Source organism: Danio rerio, chromosome 3 (genome assembly GCF_052040795.2).
Source record: "Danio rerio strain M-AB ecotype USA chromosome 3, GRCz13ab, whole genome shotgun sequence".
NCBI classification, from domain to species: Eukaryota; Metazoa; Chordata; class Actinopteri; order Cypriniformes; family Danionidae; genus Danio; species Danio rerio.
The window spans coordinates 27,524,764-27,537,545 of NC_141023.1; the positions used below are offsets into that span (position 1 = coordinate 27,524,764).

At 37.9% G+C, this 12,782-nt stretch overlaps 1 protein-coding gene across 50 annotated transcripts in view; it reads right to left on the reverse strand.

The window, feature by feature from the left end:
• rbfox1 (RNA binding fox-1 homolog 1) overlaps window positions 1-12,782 on the reverse strand; it is a 445,822-nt gene that overhangs the window by 88,885 nt on the left and 344,155 nt on the right. For 7 of the 50 annotated variants that reach the window (XM_087242596.1, XM_087242571.1, XM_087242586.1 and 4 more), the window contains exon 1: window positions 2,521-2,654. The exons of 42 other annotated variants lie outside the window; for them this stretch is intronic. In XM_087242596.1, coding sequence (XP_087098722.1) covers window positions 2,521-2,553 — 33 coding nt within the window. In that variant the 5' untranslated portion in view covers window positions 2,554-2,654. Of the gene's footprint in view, window positions 1-2,520; window positions 2,655-12,782 lie in introns of those variants that run through there. One more of the 50 variants, NM_001005596.1, reaches the window with a different exon arrangement.

Genomic DNA, 12,782 nt, shown 5'->3' on the forward strand with positions numbered 1-12,782 from the left:
ATGTTCATGGACTTACTCTTATTCCTGTTGTTTTTTTTTGTTTTTTTTTTTTCCTTTTTTTTATCAAGGAAGATCTGGCAACACTCATGAGTCAAGCCATACCACATGCTGTACCTTTATTTCTAAAATAATATCTAAATTTAGATTTACAGTAGTGTATATGGCCACTGACATCACATGGTCCACATTTATAGCAGTTTTACTGTACTTTTAACTGTGCTGTACCTTTTTAAATGGAGAGTTTACCCAGAAATGAAAATGAACTCACTGTTTACTCACCCTAAAGTGGTTCCAAACCTTTCTCTGTACTGTTTAACAGTTTCAGCTTTCTTCACATTGTCTTTTTCTTCTGTTTAACAGAAGAAAGAAACTCCTAAAGGTTTGAATCACGCAAAGGTTGAGTAAATTATGACAAAATTTTCTTTTTTTTTTTTTAGGTGAACTATCCCTTCAAGGCTTGACAGCTGCTATTCCCATTCACTGCTCTAACAACTGAACATGTTGCTGCTAATCATCAAGATTATGTTCAAGTTTCACGTTTTCTCATTTAATTAATGGTTAAAACAGCCACAAGACTGACGACTGAAGTGCTTTATAGCATCATAAAACTAAAAATACAAAAAGATGGTGAGAATAAAGAAACACATATAAGGCATAAAACTGACAAAAATAAATTCCCAATAGGCCAATGAAAACAAGTGGGTACACTGTAAAAAGCAATTAGTTGACTTTACTTTAAATAATTAAGTAAACCCATTGCCTTAAAGGTTTGAGGAAGATGATTAAAAAAATCAAGTAAGTGAATGTAAAACCACAGAATTACAAGAATTACAAGAATTTTCAAGCAAAATCCACTTGTCACTTTTAAGGCAATGGATTTACTCCCTTTTTTGATGAGTTCACTTTTTACAGTCTTTTAAAATTTACGTTTCAAATCTCATCACTCATTACTTTTTGATTTAATGGCTAATTGGTATGATCACATTTTAATATGACTTGCTCATCCCCTTTTAAGGGGTAGATTTAGGGATTTAGGACGTGAAATCCTACAAATTCATACAAACTAACCACTTCTCTGACAACACATAAAATAGTTACTTTCCTTTAGACATCAGGCCGGAAAAAATGCACACATTGTAAGTCGCTTTGGATGAAAGTGTTTGTCAAAAGTGTAAATCCGAGTGCTGCGACGAGCAGCCAAGACGTTTTCCAAAAATTCACCTTTTGGATTCCTCCCAAGTCAGCTTGGGAATGACATGTAAATAATGACAGGATTTTCATTCTTGGCAAGTTGAGAACGAGTCGAGGAGAGCCAGGAGGGAAGCCGCAACTTGCTACTCTGTAAATGGGACCTTGTAAAAAAAAATCCCTGCTGTTCCTTAAGCAGATGTTACACACATCACGCTGTTTCCCATTAACACCATCAGCACTTTGCGTAACACATTGATATTCAAGAGCGGGCACACCATGCCATAATTAGACTATCATTTGATCAGGAGTGCTAAACTCTTTATGCACAAGTGTCAGAAACGTTAAAGGGAGGGTGGAAGGAAAGTCAGCAAAAAAGACAGAGGTGCCTCGGCGGTGTGGGAAGCCCCTGCCGGTGCAAGTCAACTGGGAGGCTCTACATTTGTGGTCATAATAGTCAAGAGAGGTTTTTTTTTTTTTGGAGGCCCTCGTAAAATAGCTGTTGGCAAACACTGAGAGAAAAAAAAAAATAAAAAGGAATGGCAGACAGTCAGGCTTAGCTAAATGCTTTGGCCTCCACCCTAATGAGAACCACATTTGGAGGACTGAAATATGTTTTACGTGGCAGCGCGCTGGATTCATCACTTCACTGCGCTCAGCTTCCAGGCAAACACTTACCAAACACACGCAGCTTTGTTTTGGTAAAGGGCTTTTTACAACACTTTGCAAACATAATTTCACACACAACCAGTCCTACGCCTCCCTCGCTCTAAATTTCGCAAACGGTCGCGATGAGTTCAAGCGCATGCTGATGCCTTAAAAATGATGGAAAGCCAGGTGGAGCGCAGAGGCACTAAAACGGTGTACGTTTCGGAGCGCTTGTGTTTGGCCAAATAAAGCGTTTGAAGAGCAGCCCGACAAACTCTCTCGCTCCATCTCTCAGGGTGGATGACGGAACCCGGCTCATTTAAATGATCGTGCCTGCCAACATTTGTGAGTTTAGCCATTTGGATCGACCCGAAATGAAGCTTGGAGATGGAAAACCAGCAAGGAAAAAGAAGGTACGAGGAGAAGAGATAGAAAGCAAAACAGCTGCTGATAAGGCAGCCTGAAAAAGAGTTGCTGAAGGGGGCTCCCTCTTTCTTCAAAGCGCACGCTCTCACTCTTTCTCTCTCTCACACACACACGCATACGCACACACTCAAATGCTGTCATACACAAGCCGCCCCGCTCTACTGTGCAGCCGCAGCACAAAAGCAAGACGGGCAGGAGGAGGAAAAAAAAATGCAGTAATGCGCTTGGTAAGCAGAATAACAGGAGAAAAAAAAATACCTGTTCCACCATCTTGCTCCCTTTTTCCTCCATAAACTAAGCAGCTGCCTTAGTCCCAATCCCTGCAGCATCTGCCTAAAGCAAGCATCAATTATAGATGAGGGTGTGTGTTCGGCGCTGTGTGTGTAGCGAGTGAGTGTGTGAGTATGTGAGTGGGAGGGAAGGGAGGGGTGGAGAAGGAGGAGGGAACTAATGCAAGTGAAAGCTGGGCTCCAAAATTTCTCTCTCTCTCTCTTTCTGTTCATAACTAATGTGTGAGCCTCTGAAACGCTAGGCCGTTTGGTGAGCTCGAGAAGTACATTTAATTCAGAGTTGTGATGTATAGATTGTGAAATGTGAAATGATGTGAAAGCTGCCCTTGTTGTTTGTGAATGTGCGGCTTAAGGGATTGTACTGCTTCATGAACTTGGGAAAATAAACAATTAATTCTGGTGTTTCTTTTTTTTTTTAAAGATATAAGGAACCTGGAATATATATAATAAATCAATGTGTGAATGTATGAATGAATAAACTAATACAAATTTATAGTAATTTAAAAATAGAAAAATCTAATATTTATAAATCAGTTATAGAATAAAAAAAGTAAAAAAAAATGTACATATGCTGTTACAGTAAAAATAAAAGAAAATAACAAATTTAGATTTGCTCTAAAGCCTAGAAATCTAAAATATAATCAACACAAAAGAATGATGATGATGATAATGATGATGATAATAATAATAATAATAATAATAATACACTGTAAAAACTCAACATTCAACTTTATGAAATGAAATGAGTGTATTATCATTTACTACGGATTAAGTCACAGTACTCATTAGGATTAGTTTTTGAACTTAAATGGTTTGTTGCAATTGGTTTCCTAAAATGGTTTGAGTTACCTTAACCTTTCGGGTTTTACAGTGTAATACTACTACTATTACTACTACTACTAATAATAATAATATTAATTACTATTATTATTTATTTTTGGGGTAGTATCAGAGGAGACCTGCATAAAGTTTATAAAATCAAGTGATTTTTCTAAACGTGTTTAAAACAAATGGAATTTTTAAATTAAAAAATTATAATTTTTGCGACGCATTGGCGCAGTAGGTAGTGCTGACCAAGAAGGTCCTCACACCAAGAAGGTCGCTGGGTCGCTGGTTTGAGCCTCAGCTGGGTCAGTTCAGTTGGCGTTTCTGTGTGGAGTTTGCATGTTCTCCCTGCGTTCACGTGAGTTTCCTTCGTGTGCTCCGGTTTTCCCCACAGTCCAATGATATGTGGTACAGGTGAATTGTGTAGGCTAAATTGTCTGTAGTGTATGAGTGTGTGTGTGTGTGTGTGTGTGTGTGTGTGTGTGTGTGAATGTTTGCCAGAGATATGTTGGGGCTGGAAGGGCATCCACTGCATAAAAACGTGCTGGATAAGTTGGCGGTTCATTCCGCCGGATTAATAAGGGCACTAAGCCGAAATGAAAATGAATGAATGAATGAATGAATAAATCATAAATTCACTGAAAACAAATCTATTAATAAAAAAACATGATAAACAACAAAATAACAGGACTTTATTTTGATGGTCCCCTTTGTACATTTGTGTTTGGTCAACAGACTACGTATAATCTATTAAGAATTAGCTGGCATGTAGCTGCAATGAAACTTAAATTCAACAAAGGGACCATCAAAATAAAGTAATACAACAATAACTTTTAATTAAAAATAGTGTTTTCCAAAAACAATTAACTTCCAAAAAGAAAATATTTGTTACTTAACTTTTTAACCTTATAAAAAGTATAATTAACAAAGTATAAGTAATAAATAATAAAATTTAGCATGTTTATTTATATTATTAGAAATAAATGCATTTAATAAATATTTTCCTATACACCTCAATCAAAACTAAATATTCAACATTTTCAACCTATTCAACAAAAGTACTAAGCACTTTTACAACACACTCTCCTCCTGAGGGGAAAGAATTATGCAGGCTAAAATCTACATTGTATACGATTGATTCCTTCATTGCTAAACTGCTTTTCTTACTTAATTGTTTTGCCTTTTTTTCTAGTTTAAATATTGAAATCTACTTAAATCAAGAAGCATTTTACCAAGAAATAAAATTTTCTATATAGTAAGTTTTTTTTTTCTTATAAACAAGCAAAATAATCTGCCAATGGGGTAAGAAATAAAATCTTGTTTTAAATCGTAAACCTAGAATCGTTTAAATCGTTTAAATAATAAACAAGATTATTTTTCTTACCCCATTGGCAAATTATTGTGCTTGTTTCAAGGAAAAACTCACTCAATTTAGGCACATTATTTCTCAATACAAGACAATACTTTTTACCTGTCTAGAAAAGACTTCTTAATTTAGGAATTTGTAGATATTTGCACTAGAAGTAAGGTAAAACCTCTAGGTAAGAAAAGCATTGGAGTAAACAAGAACCATAATGTTTATTTAATCAAGTTTGATGCTCTATCTGGAAAGTTCTGTTTATTGCTTGTTTCATTTAAGGATGTGCACCAGCAAGTACAGTCTGAGTGAATCCTGACCCCTTTTCCATTCATCAATATAGTAGATTTTTGTTGGGTTTGGTTGAGAGGTAAACAGGATCAAGATCCACTGTCCTTGCTCTTTCAAACACACTGACTTGCACAGCGAAATCCTGGGCCAACTTGGAAAAAAAAGGAAAACGGCTGAGGCAAGGCCTTCTTGAGCCCCTGCTGGGCCCGCCCTTTCTTTCCTATAGATTGGACGTTCGATCAACCTTCACCTTTGTTTTCTCCTCTCGCTCAATGCAGGATTCTCTCCACAGGCACTCCTTGTGTGTGTGTGAGCTCGCATATGAGCAAGAGCAAGTGTTTAAGGGCCGGCGTGCTGCCCCTTCACTCCAGACAGTCAGCTGGCTTCTGTCCAGGGCCATGAAGTGCCACTTCAGCTGGACACGCGCTCAGCTTAGAGGGCAAACCATTCCCCAACAGACCCGCAGTGACATACGGCCACAGAGCGGGGCAGGACCCTTCCACTGTTCATTATCTCAGTCGCTCTTTCCTTCCCGTTGAGCTTCACTCTTTTTTTTTCACCGTTTGCAGTCGGCGAGCGTTCACTCAGCGCTTATGGAGGAGTTTCGCCATTTGGTGAGTGCGTGATAACTCGGAAAGCCAGACATCAAATCGCACTCCCTGTCTCCGAGTAAACAAATTAATAATGCAAGAGCTTTTGTAGCGCATGGGTGTGAACTATTTTGAAAGTAACCCATTTCCCAGCAGGAGGCTACCTTTTAAACATGCAAACTGAAAAGAAAAAGGGACCCAGCAGACGTTGAGGGAAGAAAAACGCCCCCGCTAGCTTGAAGTTTTTGCTGTGGGTTCAAGGGTGAAAGGAAGCTCAGATCGTAAGTTAACTCTGAGGCCAGTGTTCATTTGCAGGAGGTTTTGATCAAAATATTCTTCAGATGTAATAAATACTCGTCATCACATCTTCATACATTTAGTCAATTTTACTTTGAATTTGAGAAATTTAATTTAGACTAAAATTCTTTCACATTTCTGAATAGCCAACTAAGCAAAATAACTGATAAAATGTATTTCATTGTCTGCTAGTAATCATTAAACCCAGAAACTGCGTAAAAGTGTGTATATGATATATGCACATAGACTTTTAATCTTTAGCCAGCCAGCCCGACAGCTTCCACTAAACTGTCTTTCCATTACAAAATCTCCACGTTTAAATTCTATTTTCTTTAAAAAATAAGTGATCTTCACTGCCTTTTAGATATACGACATAAAGTGAGTCTCAGACCAGACAAGAAGCACTGCATTAAATTATATTTCTCCCTGCCATGTCTTTAAAACATGAACATTTATTTTATCTCAGTCTTTTGAATAGAGTTTCTGCACTAGCCTGCTGGTACTAGCGGTTACACTGTCTATCCTCTTGTTTTACGCTTGAACAACTAAATGAATGCTTAAGTTTATTGAACTGAATGTATTTTAATAACATTACCATGTCGATTCTGTAAAAGGAACAATATAAAATTTCAAATAGTCAAAGAAAACATTCACCTGAAGTTTACAGTTGGCTGAAAACACTAGCTGTGCATATACACCATTATGTTTTTGCATTTCATAGTATATGCTTAGCTTTATCATTTCTAGTTCCGTATATTCAATGAGCCTGGCTTAGAAACAATGATAACACTATATCAGTTTCATATTCAGTTTAAGAATCAATTCACAGGGCTATCTATTGGCGCTTATAAGCTATTAAGACATTGGCTGTCTATAAGTACTTTAAAGTATGATCTTATTAATCATCCATAATCATGTCCAATACCTAAACCCAACTATCATTTATTGAATAGAAACAAATTAGTGGTTTGTTAATAGTGAGAATTAAACCTTAAAATAAATAGAGTGACTGAAATGATAAAAACTGTATGGTTGAAAACAATAGAACCAATGCCTACACAACTACACAAGACTACACAACATCAGCCTGATTTTTGTTTGACATAGTGTGTTGTGAGTAATTATCATACAGATATACAACCAAGAGCAAGCTCTGTAAATTTGTATCCAATATCCATTCCCAACTTTAGTCATGGCACAGCAAAAAAAAAAAAAAAAGAAAAGAAAAGATTGTTCAGGTGCTAGTGGTGAAATTATGCAACAGAAGGAAGGTTTGTGGGCAGCACAGTGGGTTTCCTCCGGTTCACGTGGGTTTCCCCCAAAATTCAAAGACTTGGTACATGATTTTGTACCTGAATGGTTCATAATGGTACCTGAATGGTTCATACTGGTACCTAGAAGTACTTTTTAGGTTTGTGTGGGTACTAATATGCCCCTTTGAGGAACCAATGTGGATTCTTTGGGCACAAATATGTATCTTTTAGAAAAGGTACTGCCCCAGTGACAGCTCAAGTACCTTTATTTCTGAGAGTGTAGTATAGTATGGTTCAGTACGGGTCACCTTTATCAGGCTTGAATTTCCACTGCCGAAGGGTACCAATGGTACCCTTTTGGTAGGCATGGTATATGACAGAAAGCTGTAGTCAACGCTAAGTTCACATATTGTATAAGATCTTCTTACAAAACAAATGCTTTATATAAATCAATGTTTATGTATGTTAATTAGTCACCTTTATATGAAAAGAATTTGATTATACTGTAACTGCTGATCAATTATAATACGAAATAGTCTACTGTAACATCTGTGATTATATAAAATAATTAAAAAAACATGTTTCCCAGAGATGGGTTGCGGCTGGAAGGGCATCCGCTGCATAAAAACTTGCTGGATAAGTTGGCGGTTCATTCCGCTGTGGTGACCCCGTATTAATAAAGGGACTTAGCCGACAAGAAAATGAATGAAAAAAAACAAAACATATTAACAGATTACAGCCTTACGCAGTCTCTGAAATTATACTGTTTACAAATAAAAATACCCAAACAAATATTCTTCATGAGCACATGTAATGTTAACATCTTGTTAAGAAGTTTGTCATTCCAATTTTATAAAATAGTCCAAAAGGCGAACATAATAATTAAACATGGCAGTTTTTTTCATGTTTTAGGTTGCTGAACGAATTATTTGCTCTGCTGTTTTTTCAAGGCATCCCCTTCAGGCGTCACTTTTGCGTTTATTCGTTTCTGAAAAGATGTCAAAAGCACTTCTATAATCACGCCCGAGTTATTATTAAGAGCTCAAGTTAATTATTTCAAATATAGACATGCAGAAAACGCATTCAAATCTCTAGAGAAAGTGAAACCAATCACGATTTTAGACAGCCACGTAAACAACAAGAGGACATACGACGGATTCTGTTCTTCTTCTTGGATTTGTGGCTGTTCATCAAGATGATGACAAGGTTTGTTTAAGCTCGTGTAGACCATGGCTTGTTATTATATTTATATATTATTACGCTGTAATATCTTCATTGTGCATTTAAAAAAGGTGCTTCCTTTCTTTTCATTCTCCTGGCTTGTGCACACACTAGTGACGTTTCTCTGTAAACCAATACCATTCAGCTGCACATCTAGCTGCGCCCTTGTACCTTTTTATGGTATGGTGCGGTAACCTTTTTGGTACCTTTTCACAGTGGATATGTCCATTAAAGCATACCGAACTGTATAGTACCACTCAGTGGAAACAGGCCATAAATTGGCCACAGTTTGAGTGTGTGTGAATGTGAGAGTCTATGGGTGTTTCCCAGTATTGGGTTGAGGCTGGAAGGGCATCCACTGCGTAAAACATATACTGGAATAGTTGGCATTCATTCTTCTGTGGCGAGCCCTGATAAACAAGGGACTAAGCCGCAGGAAAATGAATGAATGAATAAGGAAAGGTTTGTAAAACTTTACTGACAACAAAGCATGCAAAACCTGCACATCAGCAGCCATTGTTTGTTATTTGTTTACACTCTTGCTTCCAGAAGTCAGTCCCTACTTCTGCCTTCTCAGTGACATCCCGTAATCATTTACGAATAAAACCACCTGGTAGTTAGAAACAAATTTGTAAAAATAAATCATGCCGCACTATGAAGTTGGAATTTCCAGTGTAAACACACTAGCTGTACAATAAATATGGCAGTTGGAAATGAAGACATTTATCTGTCAAATCAAGCAAGAAACAAAAGCCAAAACTTTGTAAAAGGACTCCCCGATGGAATCAAAACCCCCTTCATTAAGAGATTAACTCTGCCTGCGGGACGCCGCGTTTTACGCCCAAAGAGGTGCACCACAGCCCTGAGTTAATGGGCTAGATGGCGGATGAGCCGAGCGGCGGTTAACCTTGCCTTGTTTCCCATTATCATATTAGCCGGCATTAGCGCAGGAGCTCTCGTCTGCCGCCGCTCAGCCCCCATGCCAGCGTTAGAGCGCCATGCAAATGAAGATGTAAAGAGGAATCAGTTCATCAATCACACTCGCAAGGGGATAGTGTGCGCAGGAAGAGGATTAGCCGCGTAGTCCCCGGACCCCGCGCAGGTCTCCCTCCTGTCACACAGCGTCTTTAATTAAACATCTTAAAGCACTCGCCAATAGCACTTCCTGCGTAGTGGGTCTGCACTTGCCATTTGTCACAAGGCAAACATCTCTGCGGTCCTCCGAACAGTGTGTCGACAAACTCTTTTAGTAATCCTTCTCCAGAAGCATCTCCATCTGTGCAACCTTAATAAGCTAAATCGTCACCTGATGGGAAATCAGACATTACCGGGATGACAACCGAGGCTCTGGGCCTTTTAAGAGGCAAACAAAGGAAGCCCTTTGCAGCAAATAAAAAAGGCCTGCATTTTATTTTCAGGTCAAGTGGTTCTAGAGAGAATGGCATAAGGCGCGTGCACTGATTGCGAGTTACCAGGCGCTGGAGTGTGTCCCCAAGCAGTTTAATTAGTATTAAAGGCTGATCTGGATTAAGTGGTTTGCTGTGATGGACACAAATCCTGTCAAGTCGATACCAATAACAGAAGAAATCTCTGTAGGATCACAAAGGGAATGGCCCGGGATGCTGAATGGACACCACCATCGAGGCCACCTCTGTGGGTCTCCTCATGTAAAACACTCATCTGTAATCTGTAATCCACATGCATTTATATATTGTAAGGCCACGCTAAATATGCTTCTGGTGGATATTCATGTCGCTAACATGATCATCATTTAATGGTGAGCGAAGACCAGGCATGGTTAGGACATTTTTTAGTTTACTGGATAGATAAAAAAATTAAAATTTACTATTTCAGTGGTCCCCAATCTTTTTATCACTGCGGACCAGTCAACGTTTTTTATGGGGTGGGGGTGTTTGTCAGTTCTGCTTGTCGCCAAGGTAGGTGATACACAGACATACACACACACACGAATGAACGTAATAAAAGCTAATGTTTGTTGTACAGTTGGTGATTCACTTGTGATATTTGGTACAATTGCAATCATATCAGAAGTGAATCGTACCAGAGCTCACACAAACCGTACCCCAGAACACTTCTTTTAGGCGGGCTCAGGTACGGTTCACGAGTGCGCACTTGAATTCAGAAGACAGCACTTACACTACCTAAACATACCATACTTTGACTATAAATGAACATGGATGCGGACCAAAAGTGCTAGTGTGAAAGCACCCTTAAAGTGTGAAGCTGATCAGTCGTCTTGTCAAGTGACTCGCAGCATGGGTGCTTCTGAAAGGTGCAAGCACGTCACACCGTGTACCTCCATTGGAAATAACAAACTTCCATGAACTCTAGAAAAGAAGCAATATGCGATACACCCCTAAAAAGCCGCCGTCATTTTTTGATCTCCAGCATTTGCACAGACATGGTGGATTCACCTGATTTGTTGACAAATGGGGTGCGGATCTATTCCTAGGCAGTTTGTGCTTCTTACTCATTTTGCTGCTTGTGGGTTAAATTTGGACGCTCAATGACCAAGATGTAAGGAAGAGAATACAATATTTTTTGAAAATATAAGATTTTTCAAAATAAAAGATTGTTCAGACTCAGATAATAAATAAAATAGAAATAATAAATGATTTCTTGTGCAAACCTTGTACCAATTGATCCACGGACCAGTCTGCGGCCCTGTGATTGAGGACCACTGAACTATTTAATCACCCTGCAGTCATTCAAACCTTTACTGAATTCAATTAAATAGAAAAGTATATGTATATTTACTATAATTTCAAAGCTGTTTTACAAAATGTGAGTTTCTTTTATGTTTTGAGCACAAAAAAATATATATTTTGAAGAATGTTGGAATCTGTAAACATTAATGACCATAGTAGGAAAAGAAATACTATGAAAGTCAATGGTCCAGCATCTTTTAAAATGTATTATTTTCTGTTCAACAGATGAAAAAAGCTCTAATAGGTTTGGAACAACTGAAGGGAGAGTAAATGATGACCCATTTTCGGGTGAACTATCCCTTTGATTGTGTGACTTGTGAAACTGCTGATAATTCTATTATATATTTATATATTTCCATTTCTTTTTAACAGTTTGTGAGAACTTTTTCAATAAATGTGATCTTGCACAGCTTATCAAAATAATCAGGAAAAACTGCTGAGACGGACATCCTGATTCTCCAAGTTACAACCGTTCCCAGCCTTTTTGAAACATTGTCACAATGGTTTTCCTTCATTTTTTAAACTGTTAACAAAACATAACGATTATTTTGATTTCAAATCAGTCATGTAATGTTAAACAGGTCTGCTGCGTCAGACTCATGGCTTGTGGAAAGCTTGTAAAGAACTACGATGAACTTCCCTAAGCCTGAATCTACTGTAAATGTTATGTTTACCTTTTTTTAGTGTCCACACATACAATTTCCTCTGGATCTCGCTCGGGTTCAGCCTTTTGTTTTAGACTCTGAATGTTTTGGCACGCACGTCTACCCAACCGCACACAGCTTCAAACCACAGGCGACCATTTTGTGAGTTGAGAATACCAATTTGAGGCATGGTTTCACTGACAGACTTAGTCTTCGCTTCGGTCCAACGGTATTGGATGATGTTTTTATAGTCGGCAAGATGCAATAATAAGATCTCAATAGCTGGCTTGCATGAGAGGCTGAAGTGGGCGTATTTTCAACACAAAGCCATGCAATCATAACCCAGTTCCTTTTCCCTGTTGAACTCGAAGAGAAAATATGAACTCTTTTGGCTTGCATATTGTCAGTCTCTCTGAGTACATAGTGTGTGCTGTATGAAGAGGCAGTAAAAATGGATCGCTGCCTGCACCCTGATGCTACTCTGAATTTGGGATGAGGAGCGCTACCTAGACAAGCGCAGATAATGACCAGCACGCTGGCTGCTACATTGCCTCCTGGGTCATCATTTCATAATAACCAGGCGATACGGCATTTGTGCACACAATCACTTTTAAGATTTCTTCATGCTACAGCAGTGGCCCTTATATTATGTGGAAAGCATCGGTATAAGAATGGCTGAGGATAACACATAAAAGAGCATAAATGCAAATGGCCCATTTGGAGAGCACTTGCCTAGGCAGTACAATCTTGACCACTCCATACCCATTCACCCATAACCAGTATTATTTTACAATAACAACAACAGCAATCTGGATTTAATGTACTATTATATATATATATATATATATATATATATATATATATATATATATATATATATATATATATATATATATATATATATATATATATATATATATATATGCAGAATAAATGTATATATAATAAATATAAACAAATAAATCCAGCTACAATAAATCTAGATTATTGTGTGTGTTTGTGTATAAGCTACACACTGCAACA